The 14,803-nt window shown below is 65.7% G+C and overlaps 2 protein-coding genes across 2 annotated transcripts; both read left to right on the forward strand.

The window, feature by feature from the left end:
• Positions 1–1,600: 1,600 nt before the first annotated feature.
• Positions 1,601–11,410, forward strand: LMXM_06_0810 (hypothetical protein, unknown function; the record flags this gene model as incomplete). The annotated part of the gene is made up of 1 exon (XM_003872044.1): positions 1,601–11,410. One exon carries the CDS (start codon positions 1,601–1,603, stop codon positions 11,408–11,410), a length of 9,810 nt encoding a protein of 3,269 aa, XP_003872093.1.
• Positions 11,411–12,161: 751 nt separating this feature from the next.
• Positions 12,162–13,361, forward strand: LMXM_06_0820 (conserved hypothetical protein; the record flags this gene model as incomplete). The annotated part of the gene is made up of 1 exon (XM_003872045.1): positions 12,162–13,361. The coding sequence occupies one exon, from the start codon at positions 12,162–12,164 to the stop codon at positions 13,359–13,361; it is 1,200 nt and encodes a 399-aa protein (XP_003872094.1).
• Positions 13,362–14,803: the final 1,442 nt, after the last annotated feature.

Raw genomic sequence — 14,803 nt, forward strand, 5'->3', positions numbered from 1 at the left:
TTTCTCTTTTCCAAGTTGATGGCGCACGCACATGCGCGCACCTCCCCCCACTTATCCCCCGCTCTTCTTCACTCTCCGTCTACTTGCATGGTGGCAGTCCAAAGCCAGGCGACCACCGCCCCCGAGAAAAGCGGCTGGCACCATCAACGCCACCACCACCACCAGCACCACCACCACCAGCACGGCCATCAGCGCGCGTTGTCTGTCTCCGTCTCTGTCGTCCTCCTCGCCTGCTGCTCTCGCACACTCTCGCCTGGCCTCCACATTCTCCGTCAATCATCCTATCACGAGCACCTACCGGGTGCGACTAAATTAACACAGCGGTGCGGAGACAACAAGCGCCGGCGAATTTTTAGAAGGTCGGCGGAGAGGTGCTGCGCTGCGTGAGGGGCGAGAGAAGGAGAGCTGGGGGTGGGGTGGAGTGGACTTGTCGACGTCTGAAAGCTAAACAGGCGCGCACACACAGACACCTTCATCTTGTCTGTCGTGCTGCAGGGGCGGGCAGCGGCTCAGCGTGACGGCGGGTCTTTGGCGCTGTCTGCGGGTCGACTGCTTCTCCTCACCGCTGCTGTCTGCCCTCGTGCGTGCGACACACTTTGCGCACCCGTCCACCACTCCCGCCCCTCCTCTTCCCGTTGTGTTTCTGGTGGGTCTTCGCTCCTGATCGACCGCTGTGTGCCTCGAGGCGTTGGCTTCGTAGCGGACTCGAAGCACACACGAGTAAGGATAAGGCCGCGGCGGCGTGATGCAGCGACGTGGTTGGCGCCGCGCCCATGACGCTCCAGGGTCGCCGCCAGTGACCTGGTTCTCTAACACGAACTGCACTTTCTCCTACGCTTCATCGGCGGCGCAGGGCGTGCTAGTCGATGGCACTGCTGCAGCCTCGCTAGTGGAGAAGCAGAGGCTGGCGGACGCAGCGGCGCGAGCGAGATGCTACTCACTTTGCCGATGCGGAAGCGCTGCCGCGCCGCTACGGCGATCGAACTTTCCACTGCCGATTCGGTGCCTGCAGTCCTCCACACTTGCCAGTGCCCCGTTTATTGTCACGCGGAAGTGCCAGCTGCACACTGCGTCGTCGCCACCGCCATCTGCTGAGCCTGCGCCGCAGGGCGACAGCGGCCATGACGGCCGTTTTTCTGGGCCAACCTCATCCGCCGCAGCGGCTGCAACGGACTCGACACGGAGGCAAATGGTTCACCGCAGACGACAGGCAAAGCGTGCGGCAGCGAGCGGCGAGAGTGCCGCAACCAGCGCCGAACAGCGAGTGAATGAGGAGGCGGATCGACGCGGTCGTGAAGTGCGTGACGCCAGCAGTGGTCACCACCGGCACACACAACAGCCCCTGTCGGCCGCCGCCGCCTCACAGAAGGCGCCCACGCCAGCGCGGCAAGACGACTGCATCCCGGGCCACGGGTCAGCACTTCTGCAAGCGGCCCGACTTCCTGCTCCGCCGACGTGGTGCAACGCCACGCCGGAGTCCATCTGCAGCTACCTTCTTACCCTTCGCCGCGTGGTCAGCTGCAACCGCGCCGGGACGCACCTCTCGAGCATGACGCGCCGATCTGCGCTGGTGTTCATGCATCAAATCCTGCCGACACTCATGACGATGCCGCCGGTGCCGGGGGCAGATGTGCTGACGGGGGCAACGGTACCAACACCCGCGGACGACGCCGCAGTGGCGCGGCATGATGTACAATTGGGGGCCAGCAATGACCGTGCCGACGCCGCGCACGCGAGCCGCCACGTCGAGCCCCTCGCTCATCCTTCGTCTCCGCCTCAGCCGCTGCCGCGCGCGCCTAATCCGAACACGCTTGCGTCACTTCCTGCCAGTGCCGGTGCGTCCCGGCAGCCGAAGGGGTGGGGCAAGGGGACCGTTCCGTGGACAGAGCCGCTCGCGGAGGCCATGCTGCTAATGTGCAACAAGCTTGACTGCGAGGTGCGTCAGATGTGGATTGCGCGAGCCGCGCTCCTCTACCTTGTGTTCGAAGAGGGGAAGGGCTGTGCCGCCCCCCTGGAGCCGCAGCCCGCCGCGTGGAGCGCCCCTCCGAGCAGCCTGACGCGCACGCCAAGGAGTACTCTGAACGACAAGGCGCAGCTGGCGCTCGCGCTGATGAGGACCCTGGAGGCGCATCGTCGTCAGAGTCGCCTGACGCGTGAGGTGCTGCACCCGGTGACCATGCGGTTTGCACGGCAGTTGCGCGAAAAAGCCAATGGCGCGGCGTCCTCCGACGGGCTCGCTAACCGCAGTGAAGCCGCGGTGGGGGCGCCCTCGGAGCTGGGGAGCCGTGATACACGTGCTGCTGACGTGGGTGGCGACGACAAGGTGGCCACGCATGCATCATCCGCGCCGCGCGCCGTTGCCGCGCCCTTGCCCCGGCGCGAGGGCTCCCTCGGGAATCTTGAGCGCTACCTCGCCGATGGGCTGTTGCCACTGCTCTACGGCGAGTTCGTTCACTACTGCCGCAGCGTTGAGCAGTGGCATGATGACTGTAACTACCGTGCAGCGGCAGCCGCACCAGCCGCTTCACCACAGCATCCGCTTGCTCCCAGTCCAAGCGCACAGGACGGCCGCACGTGCTTGCCGTGCATATCGCGCGCGGACATCGAAACGTTTTCGCTGCTCGCTGCGGTGCTGCACCGGGCGCTCGGCCTGCGCGGTGTTGTTCGCTGCGGCGACGAGGTTCACTTTCGCTTGAGCGGGCACAGCGCCAATTCGGACGCGTTCGAGGCGCCGAGGTCTCGCGGGATCGCCGGCGACTCAAGCGGCGACGTGGAAGTCTCTGCCGAGCATCTCGAGTGCGGGGGAGAGCGGTTGCGTGGGTCCGTGGCGGATGCTGCTCCTGCTCCTGCTGGCGCACCGCTGCCTCAGAGGGGACCGCGGTGCCAGCCAGCGGTGTCGCTGCGGGCGTTTCGTCTCACGATTGAGGCCATTACCGCACGACTGGACGCGGATGGCGGGCCACACACAGGAGCGCAGGAGTTAGTCTCTCGGAACTCGATGCAGCAGGTGTGCGCGGGCTCCGGTATGCGAACCTCTTCCCCGCCGCCGTTTGTGCCGCCGCTGCACGCCCGAGGCGCGCGCGGCGGCGGCGGCGGTCAATCTCCGTCGTTGTCACCGCCATCGTCCACATCGCGGTTTGGCGGGGCAGCAGCGTCCTCTTCCGCGCGATCACCGCGTGTGCTGTCGGCAACGGCGCCATCGTCGGAGGCCGCACGAGAGGGACGCTGCCATGGTGGCAGGAGCCACGACCCCACGACAACAGGCAGTGGATCACCGCGCACGACGACGACGCCGTGGGCCGGATTTGGGAACTTTAGCATCGGGATCTTCTTGCCGATCCTCAGCCTATGCACCCACGACCGCTCTTTCAGCAGTTTCGTGACGACTGCAGCAGACGGGGGCAGCGCCCATGCTGCGACGACGTCGGCTACTGGCAGCACGAGTCTCGCAAGTCCGACGACAGCGGCGGAGCCCAGCGCCTCGTACGAGGAGGACGTGTCGGCGCTCGCCGCCGCCATCTCGAGGCTTCTTCTCCTTGGTGTATACTGGGCACCGCTCTGCCGGACGTACCAGCTGCCCACGGTGCTGGCCTCCTTCGCTCGCGCGACGACAGCGGAGGTGACGCATGCCGCTGCAGAGAAGAGCGCGCCAGCAGCAGCAGCAGCGTCCAGCCCGCACGCCGCCTCGTCACATCTCGCCGCGAGGGTACTTGAGCTAGTCCGTGACGCGCTTCTGCCCCCAAGTGACGACTTTGCCGGACCATCGTCGCCGTTCGTGCAGCAGCTGAGCCGCCTGGTCTACTCGAGCGGGCGCTACATTGAGTGGTTGAACTTCGGCACGTTTACGCACATCGCCGCCACTCTCGACCGAGTGCTATCCCAGTGGCCGATGCATCATGCTGATGTGGCAGCGGCTGCCCCGGCGCGCTTCCTCAGCGGTAGCGCTGATGTAGGATGTGGTTGCACAAGCGACGACAGCGGGGGCTGCGATGGCGGTGAGTTGTCTTCATCGGGCGCCCCAGGCTCTGTTCGGCATCACGGCGTGGCCGCGCGAGGTGCCGACACGACGACAGCGGCTGATGAGGCTGGCACTGTTGTGGTACCACATGCGACGGGATCGTGCGTCGTCTTCCGTGCGCCGGTCGCGGCCGGGACGGCTACCTTGCACGTTTTCGCCGAAATCGCGGACGAGTTCTGGTCTCGGGAGAGCGGGCGCATCATGTGGCAGGCGATCTCCAGACAAGCGAGACAGCGTCTGACTGTCATGGCGAGCACGGTGCCCATGCACGCAGACTCGACGAAATTCTTAAGGTTTAGTATGCACACCTGCACCTACACACGGCTTCGAATAGCCGTGCCGAACGTCAACGACGATGGTGCGTTGACGACGGCGGCGGCGGCGAGCAGTGTCCGAGAAATCCTGACGGCTCCCTTTTACGTACTGCGGCTAATGGGGGTGCGCAGCGCGGCTGCCGAGGGTATGGGCACGCCTGATGAGGTGCTGAGGGTGTACCGCACGAGCGAGCGTGTGGAGTCCTACATGGCGGTGCTGAACGCCATCGGCAGCACCACGGCAGCGCGTCCGGTTATCTGCGCGTACCTGAGAAGTGACTTCATGTGGCGCACCATCCCGAACGACGCCTTTGTGCCGCTGGTCACGGCTTTGGCGGAGCTGGAGTTGGCGAGTATGACGATGCCGGAGCTCATGCTGGTCAGCGGCAGCCTGGAGTACAGCACTGACCCGAAACATGGTCCGACCGCCAGCTGGAGCCTGCCGGGGCGGTGGACTGGATGCTTCTCGTCGCAAGCGATGGCAAGCTTGAGCGCGCGCGTCGAACCCCATGAGCTGCGACTCCTGACCGCAGATGATGAGGATGCTTACACCTTCTGCATGGAAACCGACGCTCGCGAGCTGCAAGAGATGGCTGGCGCGGACACTCGTCACGGCGATGGCAAGCTCCCTCTTCTCCAGTTCACGCTGCGCCGGATCAGCAGAGATGGTCGTGTGCTGGATCCGCCGCCGTCGGCGACAACGACGTCCAGTGCCGTGCGCAGGCGCACGGGTGAGCGAGGCGGTGCCACGCCGTCGTCTACCGTCCGTCACGTTCCCCGCCAAGGCGCTGGCGGGGCTCGAACACCGACACGCTTCGTCGGCGCACCGACGTGCTACAGCCTGGAATCGGTGGCGAAGTTGCTGTGGGAGCACCCCTATTCAAAGTCGTCCAATGGGTGCACCCGAATGCCGCTGACAGCCTTTCCGCCGCTACTCCGATCTATGACGCTACTGGCGGAAGCGGAACGCCGCGTTGATGACGCCTCACTGCATGACGCCGTCGACCTCCGCCGCGATGGCGGCTCGCCTGTCAGCCGCAAGTGGCACGCAGGCTCAGAACCCCTGAACCTTTGCAGCGTAGAGCTGATCTTGCGCATCGCCTGGCGGTTACTCTTCGGCTCTGCCTTTGAGGACTCAGCAGTTGCAGCGCCAACGGAGGCGGTGTCGCTGGAGGCCCTCGTGACATTGTACCTGAGCCTCACCAGCGTCGTGAGTCAATGGGCCGTTTCGTCGCACACGCGCGCCCTCGGCGCGCATCCTGCGTCGCGTGAGCCGGCCGAGACATCTCCCGTCGCAGGCGAGGGCGCGCGCAAGATCGGGGGCGCCGCTAAGGCGTTGGCGCCGCCGTCCATCTTACTGGCGTTGGATTGTTGTTTGGCGCACTGCGAAGCCGCGCTGCGACCGCGGCTGAGGGCGATGGCGCTTCACACGGCCGGCAGCGGCGCGGCTGACGCTGCACACACGAAGCCGGAGCGCGTAGCGACAGACCTGCGGGTATTGCTGCAGCTGGCGGTGCTGACGGAGAGACTGTTGTCATTCCCGGCAAATATAGCCGCACCGGCGACGGCGGCAGCGGGTATGCCCGTCCACGAGCTGATCCACCGACAGCTGTTTCGTGAGCTGGGGGCAAGTCTGCGCGAGGCACCGCTGCAGCGGATCGCTGGAGAAGTATCGCGGCTGCCGTGGTGGGTAACGCGGCGCGCGCATGCCGAAGTAAGGGGGGACGGCACGTCGCCGCTGTCGCCCCTGACCTCGTGGGTCGAGCCGCTATTGTTGCAGGAGATCGGCGCAAAACGGGTGCCGGTGGCCGAGCGCGCCACTACCGCCGCCGCCGCGCCATCGGTGGCGTCGTGCTCGAGTTCGGGTCACCACAGCTTCGAGCTCTTTGAGTGGGCATTGCTGCCGTTCTACACGAAGCTGGCAGCACGTCCGCATGATGTCGACGGCGCCGCCACGACGGCCGACGGAACTGCGGTGGAACCATCGCCGCAACACTCGACAACAACGCCTATGATGGACAGCTTCCTGTGCATGGAAGATGCGTACCGTGACTGTGCTGCTGGGCTTGCTGCGCACCAGTGGTTGCCGCAGTCATCGCTGCATGGGCTTTCCACTAGCCTTCCATCTGGCGTCCCCATGGATGACACTAACGTCAACGGCGACGGCAACACGACGGCGTTCCAGGCCAGTGGCCGCTCCGCTGCACCACACACGGCGACGCTCGAGGCTGCACTGCACGCCTTGCCAACCCAATGCGAGTCGTTTCACATCCTCCTGCACGTGGTCCGGCAGCTGTTCCTGTCGCACCCGATTCTCCTGTCCACCGCACCCGACGCCGCACTTTACTATGAACTACGCACTGCCCGCACGGCGCCCGACCATGAAAAGAGCACCGCGTCGGCCGCTTCAAGTGCCTCAGCGCCGGAGCACATTCTGGGGGCGGCAGTGGGACGGCAGGCGTGGGCGACGCTGCCGACGCAGCGAGTGGAGCTGCCGCACGACCTGCGTCAGCGCTACGTCGACGCCCTCTTCCGTTGCTTCAAGCGACTCGTGCACCACCACAGCTGCACTGCAGAGGAGCTCGTGGAGCTGCTCCACCTTCTGTGGCTGGCGGACCCTCACGCCTCCCGCGTCGCTTCCTCGGCTCCGTCGTCGTCGTCGAAGGCATCGTCGTCGCAGTGGCCGAGCCTCTTCGCCCGCTGCAGCGGCTTCGTGAAGGGCTCGCTGGCTGAGCTGGATGCTGCAGCCGAGATGCAGGACACAAATTGCAGCTTGGAGGATGGCAAAGACGTCGGCGCATCGCCGTGGCTACTCCGGAGTGTGCCGGATGTGCTTCAAACCGTGTACCGCACTGTGCACTACGGCCTCACCAAGAGCATTGTGTTCAAGCCTCGAGGGGTGCACTGGCTCTCCGTCAACGCCATGGCCCTTCACCCACGATCGATGGTGCTCTTCCTACACTGCCTCAGCATTGTAAGGGGGCTGGAGGAGCAGCGTCAGCAGCGTGCCGCCATGCCGCGGCTGCCATCGGAGCTGCCGTTGCCGCATCGGCAGCAGCAGCAGCGAGCACAGCACTCGCTGAGCAGACTGCACAAGAACACACTCGAGCTCTTTCAACCCTTCGTTGTGTGTGCGTCAATCACCGGAGAGGCGATATCGGGGGTGGCGAAGATGCGCTACATGCCGCTGATGCTGAGCTCGTTGAGCGAGATGGACCCGCAGTTGGTGCTCGTCCTCATCCAAGCCACCTTTGCAGGGGCCATGTGGTCCGGCGATGCTGGAAAGGATTCACGTGGCCGTGGCGGGGGCAGCGGCCGGCGTGAGCGACTGAATGCGGGGGGCGCCGGCTTCTATCGTAAGCTGCTTGCTGCCGCACAGACGGGCGTAGGCCCCGTGCGGATGGGCCCGAGTGGCCATCTGCAGCCCACCCGCACGTTGGTTGATGGGGGCGTGCCGAATGCACAGCGGCTTTCGGAGAGCATTGCGGCAACGATGGCGGCGTTGCTGATGGTGGCAAGCCACGTGCAAGCGTCGTCGACGGTGTGGGCCTCGAGCGGAGGAGCAGGAGGGCACGAGGATGCATATTCGGCCATGACCACACGTGCGGCGCCGCAGCGAGCCCCATCGGCGCACATCGGCAGGGCGCATCGTAACGCGCTCATTTTCCTTCGCAATTCTCTGTATGAGCTGCTCTTGCTGGCGCGCTCGCGCCGGCCGCTGCAGTGCGCGTCCGCCGTCACGGTCGTCCAGGTAATGCAGCTGGCGGTGGTGCGAGACAGCCAGCGAATGGTGAGGCTGCTGGACTGGCTCTTCCTGAGCGTGCTCCTGCCACCCTTGCATGTCGTGGAGGGGGCGGTGGTGCCTGCCGCCACGAATGGATCGTCTCACCGTGGGGGCGGGTTCGCCGTAGCTCCTCTGGAGCTCCTCTCTTCGCCCGCCATCACCACCCCCACCACCCCCACCGCTGCCGCCGCTACTCTCGCTCACGGCGACAGCGGCAGCGCTGGCGAGCGCAGTGACAAGTACCGCCTCGTCACCTCTGCAGACCTCGTCGGGGGCGTACGCTTCCCAGCGGCGCGCGAGGCCGTGCTGCTGCTTCGCCTGCTGCCGGTGCCGTATTGGCGCTCCCTGCTACACCGTGATGTCTGTTGGCCCAGGTACCGCGGGTACGCGCTGCAGATGCTCCAAAGGCGTGGGCGGTCGCTCACCGTGACGAGAGGCGACGCCCAGACGGCTGACACGATGCGACCTCCCACACTGAGCAAGTGGAACCAGCTTCGCGGCACGCTGTCGTCTCTCCTTCTGTCGCTGGACGCGGAGTCGATTGCGTGTCTCGTGGCGGAGGCGATGGGACCGATGGTGGTGTTGGTGGTGACGACGGAGCTGCTGCGCGCGTTGGCGCGGCAGCGCGCCTGCTCGGGCGACAGCTCTACCACCGCACGCAAGGATGCGGAGGGCATGACACGTGCCGTATGCGCTGCGATGCGAACTGCGCCGCGCACCGACGACTGCCAGCGCGCGCAAGCTGGCGAGTGGGCAGGGGGCATCGCTGCGCCGAGTGACGCAGGCGAAGACACCCCCTCGCCCGCAGCGTTGACGTCCTTTGAGGTGGTGCGTCGTTATGCCTCTCCTAGGTCCGTGCTGGCCGACGAGGCGGTTCAGCCGTGGCTGGAGGCGGCATGCAATGTCATCGATCAGCTGGCGAGTACACGGCACACAGACTTCGTGGCGATGCTTGAGCGGGAGGCGGAGTGGCAGAGGCGCGTGACGGAGGCTTCTTCGTATCGCGGCGTGGCAGCGGAGGAGGTGCCCCTTGGCGTCTTCCACCAGACCGCCGTTGAGGCAATGGCGACGGCGAGAGCGGCGACCAAGGGAGGTGCTCGTGAAACCGCTGCGCCCGTACTTGACGTTGGAGAGGACGGCGTGGCTGAGGTCAGCGACGTCGGCGATAGTGCTGGGGAGCACGATAGGGCTGCGCTTGGCTCTAGCGCCAGTGCACCGACGGCAAGCGACGACGTGAGCGCTCTTGGAGGCAGCGACGGATGCGCTGCGCCGACGACGGACTTCCCCGCTACCACGGGCACCGCGCCGGTCGACGCGGCAGGCGAATGGTCTGATGACTCGGACGTGTCGGCAGAGCGGCCGCTCGTGCTTGACTGGAGGCCAATCGCCGAGTTTGTGCGCGCGGTGCGTGAGGTGGATCCAGGCATCTCACAACGGCAGGTGCGACTGGAGTGCTGGATGCGGCAGCCGGAGCTGGCGGCGGACGTGCCAGCGGAGGCGCGGGAGCTGTCAACGGCGCGCATTCGCCCCTTCTCGCCAGCGACGACACCGGTCGTTCCGTCAGCGTCACTCGTAGAGGCGGCCGTGGCGGGCGGTATGGACGAAGCCCGTGACGTGTTGCACAACGCTGCTGGTGCCATCCTGCAACATGCACGCGCGTACTGGCAGGCGGCGAATCGAGCACATGGTGCGCGGCCGCTGCTGATGATGAACATGTGCGACGCTCTGCACTTTTATTCTCTCGATAGGCATCAGGTGTGCCATAACGGTGGCAACGCCCACGGCGGGCAGCTCGTAGGCTCCGCTTACCAGACCGATACAGCCGAAGCGCCGAGCGGCACAGCCTCCTCCGCAGCCAAGGGCAGCACCCGTGACTCTGCCGAGGTCGTGGAACAGGCTCGCTGGCTGGAATACATCACTGGTGGTAGCGGCTTCGACCGCGGCAACGATCCCGCTGCGCCCTGGAGCAGTCGCTCCACGACGATGGTACTCGGGCTGGTACGCCCCTGTCCCGCCCTCTCTGTGGCGTCGATTTGCGCGCCGAGGGCAACGGGTGAGGCGACGACGGTTGGCGAGCGCAAGCGTCGGCGGATCGCCCTGCTCCGTCGCGCCGGTGTGTTAGCCTCGGTGCAGGAGATGGCAGAGCGGTGCCGCGCGTACGGGCTGAGCTGCGCGATGCGGCATGACGGCGCGCAGGCGTGGCAAGCCACGTGTGCGGCACATTTTTGGCACCGGAAGTCGCAGCGGCTGCAGCGCGAGATTTTCGAGTGTGTTGTCGGTGACGACGATGCCGCCGCGACTGCACGCGCACGCTTGCACGCGTCGGACGGTGGCGTTTTAGCGAATCGGCATGCAGGGGCGGCTGGGCAGGAGACAGCAGCAGCCGCGTCCACGGCAGGGCAGCCCGTGATGGGTGGCGGCATGTCTGACGTGGAGCGTCGTGCTCGCCACCGGCTCCAACTTCTCCGTTGCGATGACCTCGCGCAGCTGCTGTTACTCATGACGTCCGAGACGTCGGCGGTGCTACCATTGCCGAGCCCAGAGTGTGGAGCGAACACGGACACGGAGGCATCGCTCTCACTTCTGCGGCTGAAGATGCGTGTGGTGATGGAAACAATGGCGGAGCTGCTACCGAGCGCCTCCACGAACGAGCTGATGCAAGTGGTGCTCGCGCTTCTCAAGCTCTCGATCTCTGCCGCAGCGACCGACGCCAGCCGCACCGACGCGACCGCGTCCCAGCTTCTTCACTACGTGTGTCTCGAGGCGCGGCGCCTGCTGGCAAATGTGGCGGTGCTCGTCGCCAACGATGTGGAGCGCTTCACCTTTGGCGAGCTACTGTGGCTCATCACGCGGCTGCACACCCCATGCATTCGGGCGGCGGTACCGCCTCACGCACAGTCCGCTCAGCAGGCTGAAGGCGGAGCAGCGGCGCAGAGCGAGATGTTCCCGAGGCCTAGGCACGGCAAGGCGTTGGGAGACGAGCCCGTCGATGTGTCGATGTCGTACGTGTCAGCAGCTGTCGCGCGCGCCATCCGCGTTGTCATCGAAGGCTCCAACGACCCCACGGGCGGTGCGCGAGACGACGGCGCTGACCCTGACGATGAGATCGGCGATGGCACTGATGTCCCGACTAACATGGCGGCTGCTCTCGACGACGACGTGCCCGTCAATGCGCAGTCGGCGTCACCCGTGACCGTCGCGCAGTGGGCCAATGCCGTCGCTGCGGCAGAGCAGCTTCAGGGGAAGTCACAGCTGCAATATGTGCTGCAGCTGGTGGAGCGCTCGGCGGTGTGATCGAGCGCTTGCCATCGTTGTCTGCGCGTGCGTGTGTGCCAGTGCTTGCATGCCGTGTGCAATGTCTGGGGCGTGGATCCCACGTGGTTGGCAACGTGATGGGGCGGGAAAAAAGATGGCGGAGGGGGAGGGGAGGGGGGGGCGACCGGCGGCGCATAGGCCCGCGGCACCGGTCGCTGCAGGGCGAACAGCGTTGAGGCGGCGCAGAGGGTCAGGACGGCTGCGGCGAGCAGAGCGTGGAGGAACACGGAGCACTTCGGACGGATACGCAAGCGAGTGAACGCGCGAGCTCACAAATATATTACAAGAGGCACTGGTGTCACTGTTGCTGCTACTGCTGCTGCTGATGATGATGGTGCTCCGAGTTGCTGGTACCAGCGGGCTTCATCAGAGGACGCGCCGCCCGTCATGTGAGGTGAGGCTGATATCTAGGCACGTCTGAACGTGTGCGTGTGTATGCGCCAGCTCCCATGGTGCACTGCACGCTTGACGACGACGACCACCACCGCCACCACAACACACGCCGCCATGCTCTCGTTGCTTCTCTGAGCTCTAGGCGCGTCTCTGCATGCTCCCCATGCTTCACATCTTCTCCCTTCCGCCTCCTCAGCGTCTCCCGCCTTTCGCCGTACCGCTCTCTCCCTCTGTGCGTGTGTGCCAAGGCCGTTCACCTGCGCCTCCAAACTTCTGTCCCCCCACCACTCTCCATCCCCATTCCGATCCCCATCCCCATCGGCCATCTAGCCGCACGATGAAGCGCTCCATACGTACACTCGAACAGCTGCAAGTACGCTTGACAAGTGACGCGGAGGCCACCGGCGGCAGCGGCGGCAGCAGCAGCACTAGGGCCACCGCTGCGCAGCTCCGTGCCGCCGAGGCAGCCAAGCAGAAGCGGTTGGCAGCGATGACCCCATACAAGCAGGCCGAATACCGCTGCGTCGAATGCGTTGCCGAGCTGCGGCAGGCGTTGCACGATGTTGAGGAGTTTGAGGCTGCGCTGGGGCGTCGAACCAGCGCCGGTGTCGGCCGATCGAGAGAAGAGGAAGATGCAGGAGACACCGTGGACGCGGACGATGCCGAGAGCGCGAGGCTGCTTCGCCGGCGTGACGGGCGTCAAGGGCTGTCGAGCTCCACCGAAACCGCTCTGCTAGAGCAGGAGCTTGCTCGTAGCCGGCAGGAGGCAAGGCGTGCGCATCAGCGCCTTCAGCAGCTGCAGCGTGAGGCCGCGCGACTCGCCTCCAGGGCGCCTGCCAAGGCACCCAATGTGACGTCCTCCGCTGCCGTAGCATCTGTCGGCGACGCCTCCGCTCCTTCAGCAGCACTGGAGGCGCTTGAGTGGCAACGAGCACTGCAGCACGTCGAGCGGGCAAAGCGGTGGTACTGTGACGTGTTTGGGATAAGGGTCGTGTCGTCTCTGGACGATCCGGTGCTGCAGCTGAACAGACCCGCACAGCCGCAGCAGTCGGCCGGCAGCATGGCGCACTTCGGCAGAGGTGCCAATGCCGTCCCGTCATCCGTGACCGCTGCCGCTGGCTGGGCGAGCGCACAGGAAGGCAGCGCGGCGTGCGCAGACGGCGCCGGTGCCGCCGCGTCGACTGTATCGCCGACGTTGATGCTCCAAAGTTCCCGCGAGGATGCGGAGTTTCGCGAGTTCTTTGCCTCGGTGCAGGCCAACGACGGGCTTATCGACGCGGCCATGGATCGCATCAGCGAGGGCGTTTACCGACTCCTGGAGAACGCGCGTGGCATGCAGGACGAGTTGGCGGTGCAGGAGGCGCTGCTGCAGCAGACCGAGGTGTCTGTTGAGGCGACCGAGGCTCAGCTCACGCAAATGAATCGCCGCCTCCGCCGCGCCATCCGAGAGATGGACGATTCGTCGATGTGCACATATGTCGTGTGTATGCTCGTGCTGCTACTCGTCCTAGGGCTGCTGTTGCGCGTTGCGAGCTGAGGCGCGCACGCCCGCCTTTGAGGGTCCAGGCGCGCGTGTAGTTGCTGCCCCGGCTAGCTTTTCTATGTCCGTAGCCCAGACATCGTTCTCTTCTCGCTGCGTGTTCGTCTCCTCAGCTCTGACGGAGCGCAGCACCGCTCTGCTTCGTTGGTTTACGTCCTCCCTTTGAGGCCCCTGCTGCTTTTCGGCTCGCTGGCTGCCATCTGCGCCGCCGCCCTGCTGTTATGCCGTGGCTTCCCTCCCCCCTTCACACACGTGTGCTTGGATCTACAGCGGCCCCCTCTCCCCTTCTCCCCTCTCCTGTGTGCGGGATGATCTACGCTTGCTGCCCTGAGCGGGTAGCTGAGAGGAGTCAGCGATGTGGACGCGCAAAGAAAAGCGAGAACAGGCGCAGCGGCAGGCGCTGCATCATGCAGTGAGCGGGACGCCCGCGTGTGTACGGCATAGCTAACCATCCCTCCCCCCTCCCTCGGCTCTGTCGGCCAGTGTCGCCGTGTAGGACAGCAGGCCCAGGGAGGGGGGGAGGGATGGGGGAACCTTCAGGGCCCGTGCCTTCATACGCGTGCCTGCGTGGGGCGCGCTGCCCCCACGATCATATTATTCAAAGGCGTTCACCGTGGCGCCCGCTTGCATCTGTTTTCCGGTGTCCCCCCCCGTTGCGCTGCATTCCAGTCGGCGTGGTGGGACGTGCCGAGCCGCTCTGTGGCGTCCCTTCGACTGGCACCAACGCGGCTAACACTCGCCCTCCCGCCCTCGGTGACTCGCGTGAATGCGGACGCCCTTCCAGCTCGGCGGCGCACCCCCCCCCCCCCCAGACGCCCCGCATGCGTGGATCTTTGTACACACATGCGCGTGCACCGTGGCACATGTCCCCGCCACCCCTTCCCACCCCAACGCTTCTCAGCCCGCGTCTCCCCGACTTCACGTGCCTCCGCGAAGGCGGGTAGTGCACGCGCGTGCGCAAATGGCCGCTGCGTGGGAGCGCCGTTGTCAGCCCGAGGTGGCCAGCGGAGGCGGCGCACGCACAACCAAAGCGGGAGAAGAAGCGTCGCCACGGCCATCGCCCACCCGCTGCTCCTGCTGCTGCTGCAGCGGCGGCGGCGGCGGCAGTCGTTCGATTTTCCAGCAGAGCCCTACTTCTACGTCGCTCTGCTCTGGGGCGGGGGAAGGGGGGCGGGGCGTCGCTGACCTCTTTCACAGGTGCCGCGCGCACGTACACGGTCACCTCGATCCTTGTCAAGCGACCGTCGTTCCCATATGCATGCCGGTGTATGATGGATGGTGAAAGGCGTGCCCGTGGACTGAGAGCGGTGCCGACGAAGTATCGCCCCCCGCCCGCTCGCTCCCTCCCTCCGTCTGGCTGAGCCAGCGCGTGAGTGTGCACCGGGCCCCGGCGGCCGACGTGTGTTGGTGTCGTTCTCTTGCGCGTTCTTTGAATGCTT

The sequence above is a fragment of the Leishmania mexicana genome, chromosome 6, assembly GCF_000234665.1.
Source record: "Leishmania mexicana MHOM/GT/2001/U1103 complete genome, chromosome 6".
Classification (NCBI taxonomy): Eukaryota; Euglenozoa; class Kinetoplastea; order Trypanosomatida; family Trypanosomatidae; genus Leishmania; species Leishmania mexicana.